We start from the raw sequence: 15,255 nt of genomic DNA on the forward strand, positions 1-15,255 counted from the left end.
AATATAGTGATGATAATATGATAGCTCTTGTTCTAGCCTCAGTGCAAGGACCAACATATCTGTTAGTCTAGAGACATGTGACCAATGACCATCTCATACAAGACTCAAGGGCATCAATTAACCAAAATGTTCCATAAAAAAGGAAAAGAAATGGCATGACCTCCAACCTCCATCAAATCTTGCGAGGACATTATTTGTACAAAGGGATCGTCATAAAAATAAAAATAAACTTAAAACAAAAACAAAGCCCTTAGCCCAAAAGAAGAAATGTATGAACGGGAACACAGGAATAACTCCATTCAAAGTAAAAAGAAACAACATCTCGAGAAATCATGTAAATAGAGACATACATAGCTTCTACATGCTCAAGAATTGCGAGACCTTTGAATACCCCCCACTACAGGGCAAGGATTTGGGTCATAGTTAGCATTTTTTTACATGATTGATACAATGATGAATTATTTCATTGCACCTTGGAAGTACAAACCTACAATCTTGGGCCACAATCTCCTCCACAACCTAACAAGTTAAAACACAGGGATCGCTAAGAACATCCAAGTTGCTCCATGCAACCGAGTTAGTTGCATGGGGCATGGTTGACTAGAGTAGTTGTGGGGTCCCAACTCAATAACCCCATGGCTAAGTCTAGCCTCCATTCAGTGTGGTCTTCTCAAGGTACTCATGTTCAATACCAAAACTCTACTACGCAAATTACATACCGACATCTTGACCTCGAATTCTTTTCAAAACTACTAGATCTCAAGGATTATACATAAGGAATATACATATGGAATACATAGACATCTGGTAAGTCGAACTCATTTCCGACATACAAACGATCCCCATCTCCTCTTGACATGGCTTAGCCTTGACCAATGGAGCTATTGCTAGCCTACCATGGTCAATATTACCAATAAGCACACCCGGAAACTTATGGCTTGCACCTCCTCCTTATACTTGATAAGCTGCTCTTTTCTTTCTAGCCGTGTTTTGATACAAAAATCACCCATGTGCTTAACGATCGATCCAAACTTTTTGAGGCCCGACGAAAGCCATATCAGCCCCATTCCTCGAAGCAAATATGCCAGTTTTGTGTTGTCCAGTGTTGCATTCAAGCACAGCATTCTCGACACTGCTAACAATACTAAGGCAATACCTGTTCCCCCAACCCCGACCGCAACATGATTCAATACATCAAAAAGTTCTCCGCACTTCTCCTTCGGGAGGGTTTTCCAATTCAAAACAGCATTGTTGGAGTCGAGAAATGGATAAACGAACACAAGCTCATATAAGTGGAAAGAACTACTCTTAAATAGGTCTCGATCAGGCACCTTCCGAGATTTCATCTTATTTGGCCTGCCTTTGTCTTTTGCTTTTTCTTTTCTTTTCTCGAACCTACGGTATATAGAAGTATCCGTGAGTTCCAGTTGCTAGGGATACTAGTCCATGCAGTAGTAGTATATAACAAATCAATGCCATGGCCTTGCTTACCTTCGGACAGTTGACGACTTCATTGAACTGACTTCCTTAGCACCAAAATATTTCACATGCACATTCTCTTTTAATAAAGTCCTGAAAAATGCAAAGGAAATAAACTTAGATTGATCGGTAGCCATAGCCATGTGTGGTTTTCAAGCCCCTTCGCATATTATTATCATATTGTGACTCCTGGGCCCCCTCACTCCCCAGGATCAATATGCATGTACCATATAGAAGACATGTTTAGAGAAACTTACACATTGGGCGTCAAAAATTGTTCGATCTGCATCTCCATATCGTGCATGGAGTCATAACGTAGGCAATCCAATGTGAGAATGTCATCACATCCACAGTAAACACTGTCAGGAAATGCAATATGTGATCCAATACCACTCATCCCAGGCAAAAATCGATCAGTCTCGACCTTGAAAGTATATCTAAAATCTGGCGGTGTACCGAGAAATTGGTTCTGGTCAAGCATAAGAGGGTGCCGAGATACTGTCTCCGATGAAATGGCCATGGAGTGGTCATATCTTAATCCAGGAGCAGATCTTGTATTCTTGTTATGAGTAGCTAGCCATTTTGGGTATTCAGGAGTAGTGCCGATTTCCTCTTGCAACATAGAAGCAATGCTATATTCTTCGCAATCGATCACTTCCGAGAGCAAATTTGAAGCATCGAAACTTATTGGATTTCTTTGTTGCATCGCTGATACACAGCCGGCCGTCGAATTCAGCGAAGTAGGACACATAGGCCGAGAATATGGCGACCCAAACTTGAACAAAACAAGGCCATGAGTACCACTTTCTGTGACATGGAAAGCAAACGCTCCCTCTCATCAACATGAGGTCTTGTGACTATAGATGAAACTATCATTTTTTGTGTCAAGAAGGAGAATATTACAGGTTAGTATCTGAATTTTTACCTTCAATGTGAATAACCACCTGGTCCTTGGGTAGCATCTGCACAGTTGATCCACATGATCTGGGGGAGCTGCTGGCACAGGGCATTGACATAAAAGCAGAGCTCATGTTATCTCTTAGTCTCTGCAAAGGATGAAGGCTTGTTGGATTGGCGGGCACCAAACCCTGCAAACAAGTATCGATATTGAGGTTTAACACAGAGGAAAGAGAGAGAGAGAGAGAGAGAGCATCAATGGAAAGCTTACGAAAGACATGAATAGAGATTCACATCAGAAAAACAAGGTAGAAGAGGAGAGAGACAGAGACAGAGACAGAGGATTACCTTGATGATGCAGGAGGAGGAAGGAAAAGGGGGCATCCATGAAGGTGCAATGAGCTGCTCCATTGCTCTTAGAACAGAGGAGAACAGAGGAGAGGAGAGAGAATGTGTGTGTCTGTGTGTGAGAGAGAGAAAGAAAGAAAGAGAGAGAGGGTTTACTGATAATGATAAAGGGTACCCCTTAGAATTAGATAAAATTGAGAGACTTTGTTAAGAGTTTTTCTTCTTCGTCTTCTTCTTCTGCCTTCTTCTTTTTGTGTGTGTGTAGTCTGTAGAGTTGTGTAGAGAGAAAAAAGTGTTGTGGTGGGCAGGCGAGCGCGCAGTACACGAAGACGAAAGGCAAGGGCCTCTCGCAAATCAAACCTCAGCCTCAGATAAACCTCATCAACAAGAACAAGAATAACAGTAATGCAACCTATGGCCCCTACCAGTCACACATAATCACCCCCATTTGTTGTTCTCGAGACCCCAGCGACGTGATTGAATCAACTCTTTACACTCCATATAGAGACTCTAAAAGGCAAACAAATGGATTTTGATACCCAGAGATAGGTTCGGCCAGTTGATGTTTGCCACACTTTGTGGAGTCCACGTTCTAGGACACAAATTATCCTCACATTTGGTAAAAGCATTCTGCTTTGAAAGTTATTGTCGTAGGACATTGTTCGTTAGCATGGTATTACAATATAACTCTTATTATGAAGGGGTGGAGAGAGATGGATAGATTCTATTATCGTCTTCGGAAGGTCCTTGGTTGACCCAAGTTTATCTATATATTTTTAGGTTTATTAAGTGATATGGGATAGATACGGTAAGGAATAAGATGTAGTTTGCTTGTCATTGCATCCATATATCATACTTTTACATTCAGTAGTTTACACAATTATTATTGAGAGAGAGAAAGAAAGAGAATGTATGGCCCATATGCGTATAGCTCAGTTGGTAAGGTTGCCCAATGGCGACCAAGTGGTCATGCGTTCAACCCCTACATTCCACAATGGCATCTATTGAAATAAGAGATATCCATGGTGTAATAGAGAGGTGAGAAAATTGGCTTTCAAACCTAAATTTTAGTGCTAATAGTGTTAACGACTTACCAGCAGGGTAAGCTAATTACAATAAATAAAATATATTTGTATGTGGGTACATAACTTGCTCATTAATCGGAGCCTACACCATCTCACCAACACTAGAAGGTTCTCTTCCTATATGTGTACATTTCAAAGCTTATTGGTGAGCAATCAGAAACGGATTCCTAAAGAAGCAGTGAAGTGAAATGTTGGTCGAGGTTAGAAATATATTAGACTACATTTACCGAACATTAAATGCCGCTTATATTCGTTCGCTTATGTGTTTGGTATATTATTGCATAACTTACGTTAGAAATTTATTAGACTACATTAAACGCCGCTTATATTCGTTCGCTTATGTGTTTGGTATATTATTGCATAACTTACGTTAGAAATTTATTAGACTACATTAAACGCCACTTATATTCGTTCGCTTATGTGTTTGGTATATTATTGCATAACTTATGGAACTAGTCGAAGTTTTCGTTCACACTTTTTCTTTTGTCTACAATATTACAGGATCATTTTCTTTACAAAGAAAGCTCAGTTTCAAAACTTAATACTATATACACACTTATTGCACAATTTTCCAAATGTGTCTTTATCACGGATTATTGAGATCTTGGGGCAGGAATTGTGGTTGTAAAAGAAACATGTAGTTTGAAGAATCCAATGGCCAAAGAATTAAAAATAGCATGCGATTTGCGACCCAAAAAATGGGGGTTATGTGTGGTTGCTTTAGTTTCGGTTTTTTCTATTAAAATGTGTATGTTGTTGTGCAAAAGTTCGACGCAAAACTTTCTTCTATTGACATTAATCTGTTCTAGAAATTGTGCGACCTCTTTTTTTCCAAAAAAATAGTATGACCTTTTTATGGAACAATGGAACTCAGTTTGGAAAGCATTTTTTTATGAGAGTTTTCACTTTAATGGATATATGTGTTTACAAAATTATTACAAAAACCATCCTGAGTCCTTTCTATAAACAATATGAACACATTCATTCATTTGAATTTTTTACAAGACAATAGTACACGATCTTGAAATCATTTTCTAACGAGGAATATTTGGACAAGGTGGAGTGGTTTTACTCTACACCAAAGTATTTATTTACGTTGATAGTTAGAACTTAACCTTGATCGGAATACAAGAGTAATTACCTGTATGTGCATATTTTATGTACAACCTTATAATGTTTCTTAATACTAATGTACTATCTTTTCTTGGGGGGGGCGGGGGGGGGGGGGGATATAGTATTGAGGAATAGGATACCATGCATAGGAGGTGGAAGCCATAGTAACTCAAGAAAATACATTGCTAACATTGAGCTTGGAGTAAATGACAAGCATCATAAATGGCGAGGATATATTGTTAAACAATAGACAAACTTTGCACAAGCATGTACACAACATTTACTTTGTATGATGTATAATGTCTACAGGATTTGCAAGAGGGAAATATTCTACAAAATATCTTCATCACATCAAAAGCTTTAGAGTATTTGTTTTGTGTGTGAGCCACAATTATTATAAAAATTCTTGGTTACAAAGAGTTGTTGGATTACAAGCACACAATAAGGGAATATGTGTAGTGATATAAAACATTATCTCTCGTATAATCAAATGGAAGATAATTTGACAGAGAAACAAAAAAGGTGTCACTGTTTATACACATTTGTGGTTCATATCTAACATTTCCTTATTCAACAACGTAGAGGGAACCTTAACATTGACAATAGCCTACAATTGGGATATGAAGCACTCCACAATACCAATAATCTCAAATTACACATATGATATATATAATAAATTATGAAGCGGAAGATCAAACACGCCTCTCCAATGATAAATTGACTTTTTTATTTATAAAGTGGCAATTTAAAAAAATTCTCACCCCCTTAACTCATCATCAACCATGACTAGTGTGAAATTGGGTAAACGTCTTGTTACTCCTAGGCCGGACTAGCCACTAACACAGGGTGTCCTTCCCGATCACTTCACCAAAGGGGTGGTTGCGGTAAGGATTTCCGACTCCGATAGGCTTCAACCTGTTAACATCCGGTGGAGATCCGATTCACAACACACAATGTTACACAAGTAAGATCAATACATTAAACCCAAGACGGAATAAAGATCAAATAGACAATAATCACATGCTCTTATATTAATGTTCCGTCGTCTAAATACATCGATACCCGGATCCTTTTATAGGCATCCGGTTCTGTGCTACAAAACGGTACCTAACCGGCAACCAACTACGAATCGGTCCGGATTCATCTAGTCTTATAACTAATAATATTATTATATATCCGGAAACCGGCTCGTCGCTTCCTCATTACATAATTGGCCGCCAACGGCCAACAGGTGCAAATGTTGGATTTTAATATTTTAATAGAAGCCAAACTATACTTCCCATTAGTCCATGTAAGACCCTTTTGTGAATAAGGGAACAACAATAGTTCGAGTCACCATAACATTCACATAGACATAAATTTCCGAAACTTGGTTCAGCTTCAACCATTCTACACTTCACACATCTAAACAAATCAATCATCTCAACAAAGTAAAATAAGTTATATCTATGGTGACAAGGCAAGATGTATACATAAATTATAGTACTTCGCACAAGGTGGACCACCATCACTCACATAAACATTAAAGGCTAATATGTGCATATACATGGAGAGAAAACTCCATCACCAATGTTGATGACAATAGTATCAAGACATGTATAATGACATCACAAACTTTCGTTGTGCATCATCACAAAGTAGTGCATTCTCAACAATTCTTCATATTTCCCTTATGAGGTTAAGGTTGATACTACAAAGAAACATTCAAGCACCACTACACCAAGTTAAAGTAGCTATAAAGCTTGGCAACAACTAATTGAACCATCTTGAATGAATTTTGAAACACTCGATTAGGACTCAAAAGGATCAAACCAATCCTTTATTACTTTTAAACATAATAAATATAACTATTGAATCTTAAAACAATTGAACATTTGTCATGAACAACTTGAAAACATTGTATGGACACCCTAAAGGTAGACAATATGTCTATGAGTATACGCGTCATGGTTTTCTTGCCTTTTGCATGAGTAAGCACGTGTGGCACACATCCACACATGAATTTGTTCCCTAATAAAGTAGCAATAGTAGTGCCTCGCTCAAGAGACGTGTTACTCCTGGGCCGGACTAACCACTAACACAGGGTGTCCTTCTGGATCACTTCACCAAAGGGGTGGTTGCGGTAAGGATTTCTGACTCCGATACGCTTCAACCGATTAATGTCCGGTGGAGATCCGATTCACAACACACAATGTTACACGCGTAAGATCAATACATTAAACACAGGACAGAATAAAGATCAGATAGACAATAATCACACGCTCTTATATTAATGTTCCGTTGTCTAAATACATCGATACACGGATCCTTTTATAGGCATCAGGTTCTCTGCTACAAAACGGTGCCTAATCGACAACCGACTATGAATCGATCCAGATCCGGATCGGCATACCTACTCCGGATCTATCTGTTCTTATAACTAATAATATTATTATAAATCCGAAAACCAGCTCGCCCCTTCCTCATTACATACTTGACCGCAACGGCCAACACCACCACCTCAGAGGTAGAAGCTATGTTGTTCATCACCATGTTTAGCTACAATAAGATGACTAGAATTTTTTACATAAGTAAACTACTTATCATTGGTGCCAAGGTGTCTAATCAATCCCCAAACTAACTTTAATAGAATGTGTAACATAGTGTACCATATCAATGTCCCTTACTTTGTGATGGCATGTGTTTTCTCTATTTTCTTGCAACAAATTTTCCAATCTAAGTATGAGGTACAATAATTGTACAAAAAAAAGATAATATATCATATTTACTAATTGGGTAATGGTTGCCTACTGCCATTATGACAAGTGCAAAGCACATCAAAGTGAGGGAATGTATATTGGTTATCATGGCAAGCCCCAATTGACAAATACAAACATCAAGAAGGGATGGCATTGGTAATAAAGGCACAAGAGATCTTGTTTTCCACCACCGACAACATCCCAAAGCTCAAATTGTGTTGGAATTGGTCATCCCAATAACACTTTGTATTCTTTAGAAAAAACGGTGTACATGATTCTTCTTCGATCAAACCATGCATCAAGCGATGTTAATGTAAGAGATATGAAGTGAAGTTGTAGCCACACTAAAGAGCCAATACGATGGCCTCATGGGTGAAACTGATGGAGCCGAAAGACAACGATTAACCTTCATCCAACAATGGTTGTCCTCTCCCTTTCTTGAGTTAGTGGGCCTCTATATAAGATGGAACTATCGCATCCCTATTGGGATCTGTATATAACATTCTCATATGTAAAATTTTGTAATTAATGGAAGGAGTGGTTTTTAATTTTGGGGGGGGGGGGGGGGGCAAGATCTACATGCCTTTAAATGCTTCCATCTTGCTAATTCGTGCATTAATGCAGTTTAATGAACATTATAGATGCATATGCAATTCGGAATATTTTTACCATGTTCATTTCAAGTGCAATCCTATACAATCATGATGGTTGTGCAAGTCAAAACTTCTCCTCTCTAGAGCTGCCATTGGACACAATATTTGCAGATACCATAGTACATACCTCAATGACTACTCTCATTCTCGATGACCTCACAATGTCCTTGATTGCAAGGAATCCCTACACTCATTACTTTGGGGTTCACCAAAGCTAATACTTTGATTGCATATAGAGACATGATGACTTGTAGAAACCTTGGCCAAGAATGCAAAGGTCATTTCTACTACTTCGGGAGTATGATCTCCTTCGTTGCATTGCATTGAGATGAGGAAGTAGTAGATTATCATCATAGGTCATTTTTGCTACTTTTGACATCATCATCTCCTTCATTGCATTGAGATGTAGTAGTGATAGATTTTCATCATCACTTAAATACTTGATTGGACACTTGCTGAGAAAATCTGCACAAACCCATTACGATCTTCATTTGATTGGAGAGAAATAAGGCATTGAGGAGCTGAAGCGTGAAAGTTCATTCTACCTCTTTTTCCCAGCCTTTTGTATCATCTTTTTCATGTGCAATCTGCGCAAATATGTGTATATATCTATGCCTATATACATTCTATATGTCTATTGATACGCACACACACCTTCACATTCACCAGTAGGATAACTACAAAAGGTTCTCACAAATCGAATAAATGGTTGTCGAATATGAGAATTTACAAGATGGACAGAAATTACAATCAGAATCACTATTCACAGGGTTCTTGCAAGAACAGTTAAGGGTAAAGAAGTCACACTAAGGACTTTTTTGCCACCAGGAAACACCTTCATTACTCAAACAGGGCTGCTCGCTTCCACCACAAGTGCAGCCAAAACCGTGATATCGTCCAATTTCCCTCCTGCATCAAATATTAAGTGACAGTGTGATCAATGTCTGGAAATGCCGAAAATCCTATAAGAACTAAGAAGGATCTTCTTGCTTGCCTGTAAGCTTCTGTCCAAGGATTTTCTTCCATATTGGCAGATCATAGCCCTGCTATAAATGAAAGAATTTTATCAGGAAATTTATGATGGATGTAAAAGCACATGTTGCGCGTTGTGTCAACGTATCATTGCCTGCAATATAGCTTGTTGGCAGTAAGGTGATTCATATTTTGAATCAGTCGCATTCCTGCTTGCAACTGAAGCTACGGCTGTAGCTGTAGATTATCAACACAAATACTTTTTCATAGATGTCTGAAAAACACCAAGGGATATTGAGGTTCTCAAAAGAAAGTCTTCGATACCTATTTCCTGTGCACTTGTCGACTCAGAATCACATATTGATGTAACTATTTTCTCAATATCTTTGTCGTAAACATTGTCAAAGAGACCATCTGAGGCCACAATGATGATATCGCCTTTCTTCACATCTACTTCATACATCTGCACAATATGGCAAGCTTAGCATCCCATGGGTTAAAAGTAAGACAAAAAGACCTGCTTAAGGTACATGAATTCCTTATCTATTGGTTTATTTATTAATCTATAAATCTCAAATATTCTTATTTTCCAAATCTGGGACCCTGTTAGCTGCCAAAGAGCGGCCATGCAACTACATGTTTTGATGTGAGTCACACGTCCATAAAGAAGTTGCTGAATTAGGTGCCACTAATACAGCTTTGCATGCATGTTTCTTTATGTTTAAACATTCACAAAGATATATAAATGGATACAGATTACAGATAGCACATGAAACAAATCTGAAATAAATAATTATATTAGGACATGACTTTGGACCCTCTGGAAAATAAATTTGGAAGAAAAAAGGACAAACCAGAAGGCACAAACATAATAATTATGTCCTTCAAAGTGTTGTTCAAATTTCTAGAGATGCCCGACACATAAGACAGGATAGATTTGGATTTTCAACCTAAGCTTCCAGGGTAAAAGCTCAGAACAATATTCCATCCGTGCCCAAGAGCTCACATTACGTGGACAACCTTAATGTTACGTAAGGATGTTAAAAACAGTAAATCTCCCCTTTCATAGAGTTCAAAGAACCTAAGCGATCAAGACAATCAAATTTGATATCTTGCCTAATCCTTAATAAGCATGTAGAAATGAATGTGATCACACAAGATTTTCAGCTTCTGCAAAAAATAAATACAATTCTGAAAAGAAGTACCCAAGTATATCACTTTGATGTGCACACACAAAGGAGATGCAGAGATTCTGTCAGAAACGAGTTCATGAATATGGTATTCACCACATTGGTTGAATAGGCTATCTTATGTAACACATGATACCTCAGCATCCTTGGCTGTTTGAGCGCCTTGCTCAGAACTGAGTTGATATGGACAATCAAAGTAGTGCTGTTGAGTAGAGGTTGCAAATACTACTTTACCTACAGCGTTTCAAGTAAGTAAACTTTAGATCATTGTAAAAACATGGTCCAAGAATATATACGGGATTATGGGAGTGAAACCTTCTCGCACAAGACGCAAACCACAATCCCCAAGATTCGCAATTTGAAGAATGCCATCCTTACTTGCTAACGTGGCTATAATGCTATATTTCCAGAAAAATATAACATTTCTTACATAGTAAAAATTTACAAAATGATCAAATCAATAAAAAAACATTCTTCCAAGGGTTGAAATTTCACAAAATGGTTAAATCTATGCATGTGATAGGAAGATTTTTCTGAAAACATAGGCTATCATGAGTGTATAAATTTGAGCTGTCTGAAGAGCTGGCCATGCAAATTCCAGCAGCACTAGCACTATCACCACTTATATTCGGAAGTTTTTGATGAATTTTGTATATAAAATTGAATCTGTATAAGGACCTTGCTATGTTATTCCCGCATCCCTGCATAGCTTTCTGTTGATCCATCTTCAGAACAAACCAAGATCCAAAATTTTATGGTCACAAACAGCAATTTCAACTTTTTCAATGTTTGCCATAAGTCATAATCACTCTACTTTTTCCACTTCTTTCAGATTTGTCAAATCTTATACATATGCCATGATATTTTATCTCCCATATGTTGATAAGAGTACACGAGAATACAGTGGTTATCATACCAATACAAAGTGAAAATTTTAAAGAGGAAAAAAATAAGGTGAACGAAAAGGACCTACGCTGTCGCTGCTCCAATTGCTGACGTTGCTTCATCAGCTTTGGCCATTATTTTCCTTGGGCAATTCCCGACCTGCAACGGAAGGTTAAAACAGTAATTGCTCATTTACTTGCTATATAGCAAGCTCAATAACCAGAACATACCTCTTCGCTACCGACTGCTGCTAATGCATGTTGCATGAGTTCCCGAGAAAACAAAGCAGGATCCACATTTTCCTCTGCCCATCTAGTCGAAATGAAAAGAACATCATTCATGTAACATTTATATAAAGTATATCTCGGAAGTTGACTCACCCAGATACCCCATCTGCAACTCCAAGGACTCCTCCATCATAATCACTTATAAAAAAAGCGTCTTCTCCGCCTTTTGCTACCTAGGATATGCAGTTGCTAGAACTGCATCATATGTATCGGAAACTATTCCCAAAATGCAAGAGCCCAATGGACTATCCATACCTTTTCTGGATGAGGAATCACAGCACTGCTAATGTCCAATGCCAAATGTAACCTGTTCAGATAAAGATCATTGCAGTAAACTTTATGCATCAAATTTTTAAAATATGTAATGAACTATAAGTGGCAGGTTCTAATCTGAGAAATAGGTTCAGAAACTTGCTCAAAACTGGGTCTATAGTTCGAGCCTCCATATAGAAGATGAACATATAGGACATATATACATATATAATATGTATACGAAAATGAAAGTATGTTTCAGATGTCATTTGTAGCATTGAAATGAATAACTGAATATGCATAGATTGTAATGACGTGAGATAATTCAAAGAAAGCATTCTCCATGAGGATATTGATTTTTTAATCTAGATACCTTGTTTTTTCTTATGGATGAATTGCCGTATCCTTACTGAAGTCACTATTTGCCTTCTCTACATTTGAAGTCACTATTGGGGAAATGCACCATAATTCAAGTCTCGAAACAAGCCTAGAACCTTATTATTTTTTTCTAGCGATGAGAAACATTTAACTATGGATAATGGGATGTAACCTAAGGGATCCATATCCATATCGCATACATTTTATCAAGATTTAATCGCTCCATGTTTATAAAAAAAAAACATAGGAAAGTACCTATGATTAACAGAGACAGATTCAGGTTCAAAGGAAGAAGATACGGTGGAGAGACAGGGGATGTGTATAGTTCTTCTAAGTCTATACAAATCGGATGGTCTTTGGAAGGGGAAGGAGCTGCTGGGCTTCACCAATGAGAAAAGACCATGATCTCTAGCTGACCTCACTTGAAGGCATGCCATCTTCAGAGCCATTCTGCTGCACATACCTTGGACCTCCATAGCCAAAGTTCAGACTTATCTCCAAAAGCAGAGTGCCAGAAAACAGAGGAGGGAGAATACATTCTCATGGATAAAATTAGACCCTTACTTCTCTTTATTTACAAAACTAGCCGTGTCACCACCATGTTCAACATGAATGCTTTTTAGGAGTAAAAAGGAAAGCCTTGCTTATGAATATATATATGATGGAGGTCCCTAGGAATCAGCAACGGGTCGGCTCAAGCCTAAACCGAACCGTTAAACGGTTTGACGGTTCGGTTCGGTTTTAGGCTTGAGTTTCCTTAATCGGTTTGGGATGGCTCAAGCCGAACCGAACTGGTTTCAAAAGCCGATTAAGGCTTGATTAGCTTGGTTAAACCATTTCGATTCTGGTTTGGAAACTCCCAAACCGGTTTGGTTTGATTTGGACAAGGCCAAACCAGTCAAGCCGAAAACCGTTGTCAATCCCTATAGGTTCTTAATTTTTGTTCACAATGAGACTGCTCACTCTTTTGCAACCTTCATGTCAGGTTCCATTATCAACAAGTTTCACTTGGACAAAAAAAAAACCATATACATATAGTTTCATGACTGGAATAACATTGAGAAACATGTGATGAAGCTCATTTTTTCCCTGTGGAATGTAAATATATCAGTTTGGCTCAACATCCAAGCTCTCCTGAGATGGCCAGCCTGCCAAAACTAGCTGATTGCCTAGTTTTTCCACACTTTGTGAAACCTTCTGATGAATATTTTTGGAGAAGCTCTCTACATTCATACCCCTTTACTTGTTGCTTTTATACCACTTGTCAACTTCCCCTTGACAAGTTTCTCTAATTCCTCATTTAGTTTGAGTAGTTGTTGTGCCATTGTAGAAAGTGAAACTAAAGGAGATCCTAGAGTTGGTGATTAGCAAACCCCTCCCATACTCACAAGGGTTTGATGGACTTCACCAACAACACACTTGACAACATGATGGAGTGGATTTTGGATATGAACCATAGCTAGTGAATGACCCAACAAGCATGATGTCCAATTTGAGGCAGAGCCTCCCTTGTAATATTGCTCAACCCTTTGTTGGTGGGATTTGCATATGACTCTATGCCATATCAACCTACATTAGCATAGGAGGTGTAGTTGTACCCATTGATGTTGCAATATGCACAATTGAATTGCTTGTCAGCATTGGGCTAGTGGGAGGATCAAATTCCCAATGGTTTTTTTAAGGGCAAATGGAAGGATTTGTTAGTTTTTGTGGAGAGAAATGAGAAAATGGATTGGCAATATGTACCCCAGTGATGGTTGTTTCCTCCATAGGTGGAGGTTGGTGTCAAGTATGACATAATGGGGGATATCTTACCCGCCACTACATTATATTATTATATGTCTTGTATATGCTTTTTGGATTGGTAATGGAAACTATGGTGTAGTTTAAATTATTTTTTAAAAGAAATGGTTTCTTTAAGGGAAATCATTCTATAGCCTTTAGTTTTAACAACCGTATAAGCTTTGATATTTATCATCTAGAATATTGGTCATAATCCAAATGTATACATCGTAATTTATTGGGAACTACTTACTATTAGGTAGGAATGTTTAATGGCCAATAGGATTGTAATGTGTATGTGAAAGGGACCTTTAGTATTTCCAACTTGTTTAAAAGGGCAAGAGCTCTCATGAAAAAAGGGTACTTGGGTGCCCAAACTTTAAAGTTACCTTTTGGTTCTCGTTAACTCCCATTTACATCCATTAAGAGGCACTTACATCAATGTAGCTTTTCCACTTTAATTATTTGAGATATATGTGTTTATTATTTAGCAATTATCTATTTAATCGAGACAAATCGTATGTTTCTTATGTCACGATTATCTATTTAATTAAAACAAACATATTTATTAATTAGTATAGTGATTATGTGTGTGTTAATTTTAGATTATGTTAACAAGTCATGATGGCTTTCATGATTACATGGAGTGGATAGGTAAGTGATTTCATGTGTTGATGTATTACGTGGTCTTTGCCATTGGGTAGTGGCATCCCCTAATCCCTCAACTAGCCCACTGCAAGGAAGGCAACTCCTCAAGACTCGGTAGTGATCTATGGAAGTGCAACATTCCAAGGTATGAGATATGTCGACCCCTTTAGGGAATTCTTCATCTTCTTTGTCGAAGCATAAATTGTTTGCAAATGAAAACTTATAGTAAGCAAAACAATTTTTGCTCTAATAAAACTTACAGATAAAGAGGCAGGAAATGGTTATAAATCCCATAAATTACGATAGGTTTTCGACCAATTAAACCATATTATACAATATTTGAAGCCCGTTATAAATGATGAAAGGAAATTGAGGCTACATATAGTTGGGAGGACATCTTGGAATTGGCTTGGTGAGTTAGACTACAATCGATGACACATCATCTTGGTCATTGTAGGCCTCCCATGTATCCTCGTGATTCATTAGCTCACGACAACTCATTTTGTCATTGAAGCCTTGCCATTCAATTCCCCAAAATTACAAACCCA

At 37.9% G+C, this 15,255-nt stretch overlaps 2 protein-coding genes and 1 long non-coding RNA gene across 3 annotated transcripts; 1 reads left to right on the forward strand and 2 right to left on the reverse strand.

The window, feature by feature from the left end:
- Window positions 1-322: 322 nt before the first annotated feature.
- Window positions 323-2,851, reverse strand: LOC147863287 (uncharacterized). The gene is made up of 5 exons (XM_087321587.1): window positions 2,725-2,851; window positions 2,405-2,567; window positions 1,737-2,286; window positions 1,492-1,572; window positions 323-1,395 (listed from the first exon to the last, which is right to left on the reverse strand). The coding sequence occupies exons 1-5, from the start codon at window positions 2,785-2,787 to the stop codon at window positions 888-890; spliced, it is 1,365 nt and encodes a 454-aa protein (XP_087177713.1). The 5' UTR covers window positions 2,788-2,851; the 3' UTR covers window positions 323-887.
- A 6,136-nt stretch (window positions 2,852-8,987) lies between these two features.
- PBCP (Protein phosphatase 2C family protein) lies at window positions 8,988-12,789 on the reverse strand. The gene is made up of 11 exons (XM_087321571.1): window positions 12,533-12,789; window positions 11,903-11,954; window positions 11,741-11,820; window positions 11,591-11,672; window positions 11,449-11,519; window positions 10,791-10,873; window positions 10,612-10,709; window positions 9,610-9,748; window positions 9,440-9,522; window positions 9,308-9,356; window positions 8,988-9,222 (listed from the first exon to the last, which is right to left on the reverse strand). Exons 1-11 carry the CDS (start codon window positions 12,751-12,753, stop codon window positions 9,158-9,160), a joined length of 1,023 nt encoding a protein of 340 aa, XP_087177697.1. The 5' UTR covers window positions 12,754-12,789; the 3' UTR covers window positions 8,988-9,157.
- On the forward strand, window positions 10,232-10,449 carry LOC147863289 (uncharacterized). Its single transcript, XR_015529969.1, has 2 exons — window positions 10,232-10,275; window positions 10,364-10,449. It is a non-coding gene; the product is annotated as an uncharacterized LOC147863289 (long non-coding RNA).
- Window positions 12,790-15,255: the final 2,466 nt, after the last annotated feature.

The sequence above is a fragment of the Azolla caroliniana genome, unplaced genomic scaffold, assembly GCF_043228905.1.
Source record: "Azolla caroliniana isolate FFs.n. ecotype wild unplaced genomic scaffold, voAzoCaro1.0.p SCAF_6, whole genome shotgun sequence".
Classification (NCBI taxonomy): Eukaryota; Viridiplantae; Streptophyta; class Polypodiopsida; order Salviniales; family Salviniaceae; genus Azolla; species Azolla caroliniana.

Coding starts and splice junctions, on each gene's coding strand:
- PBCP (XM_087321571.1), bottom strand. CDS start 12,753: ATGGAGGTCCAAGGTATGTGCAGCAGAATGGCTCTGAAGATGGCATGC. Junction 10,874..11,448: donor GCAATTGGAGCAGCGACAGC/GTAGGTCCTTTT, acceptor CTGGAAATATAG/CATTATAGCCACGTTAGCAA. Junction 9,523..9,609: donor GACAAGTGCACAGGAAATAG/GTATCGAAGACT, acceptor GATAATCTACAG/CTACAGCCGTAGCTTCAGTT.
- LOC147863287 (XM_087321587.1), bottom strand. CDS start 2,787: ATGGAGCAGCTCATTGCACCTTCATGGATGCCCCCTTTTCCTTCCTCC. Junction 2,568..2,724: donor CCTCCTCCTGCATCATCAAG/GTAATCCTCTGT, acceptor ACTTGTTTGCAG/GGTTTGGTGCCCGCCAATCC. Junction 1,396..1,491: donor AAGTCGTCAACTGTCCGAAG/GTAAGCAAGGCC, acceptor TATATACCGTAG/GTTCGAGAAAAGAAAAGAAA.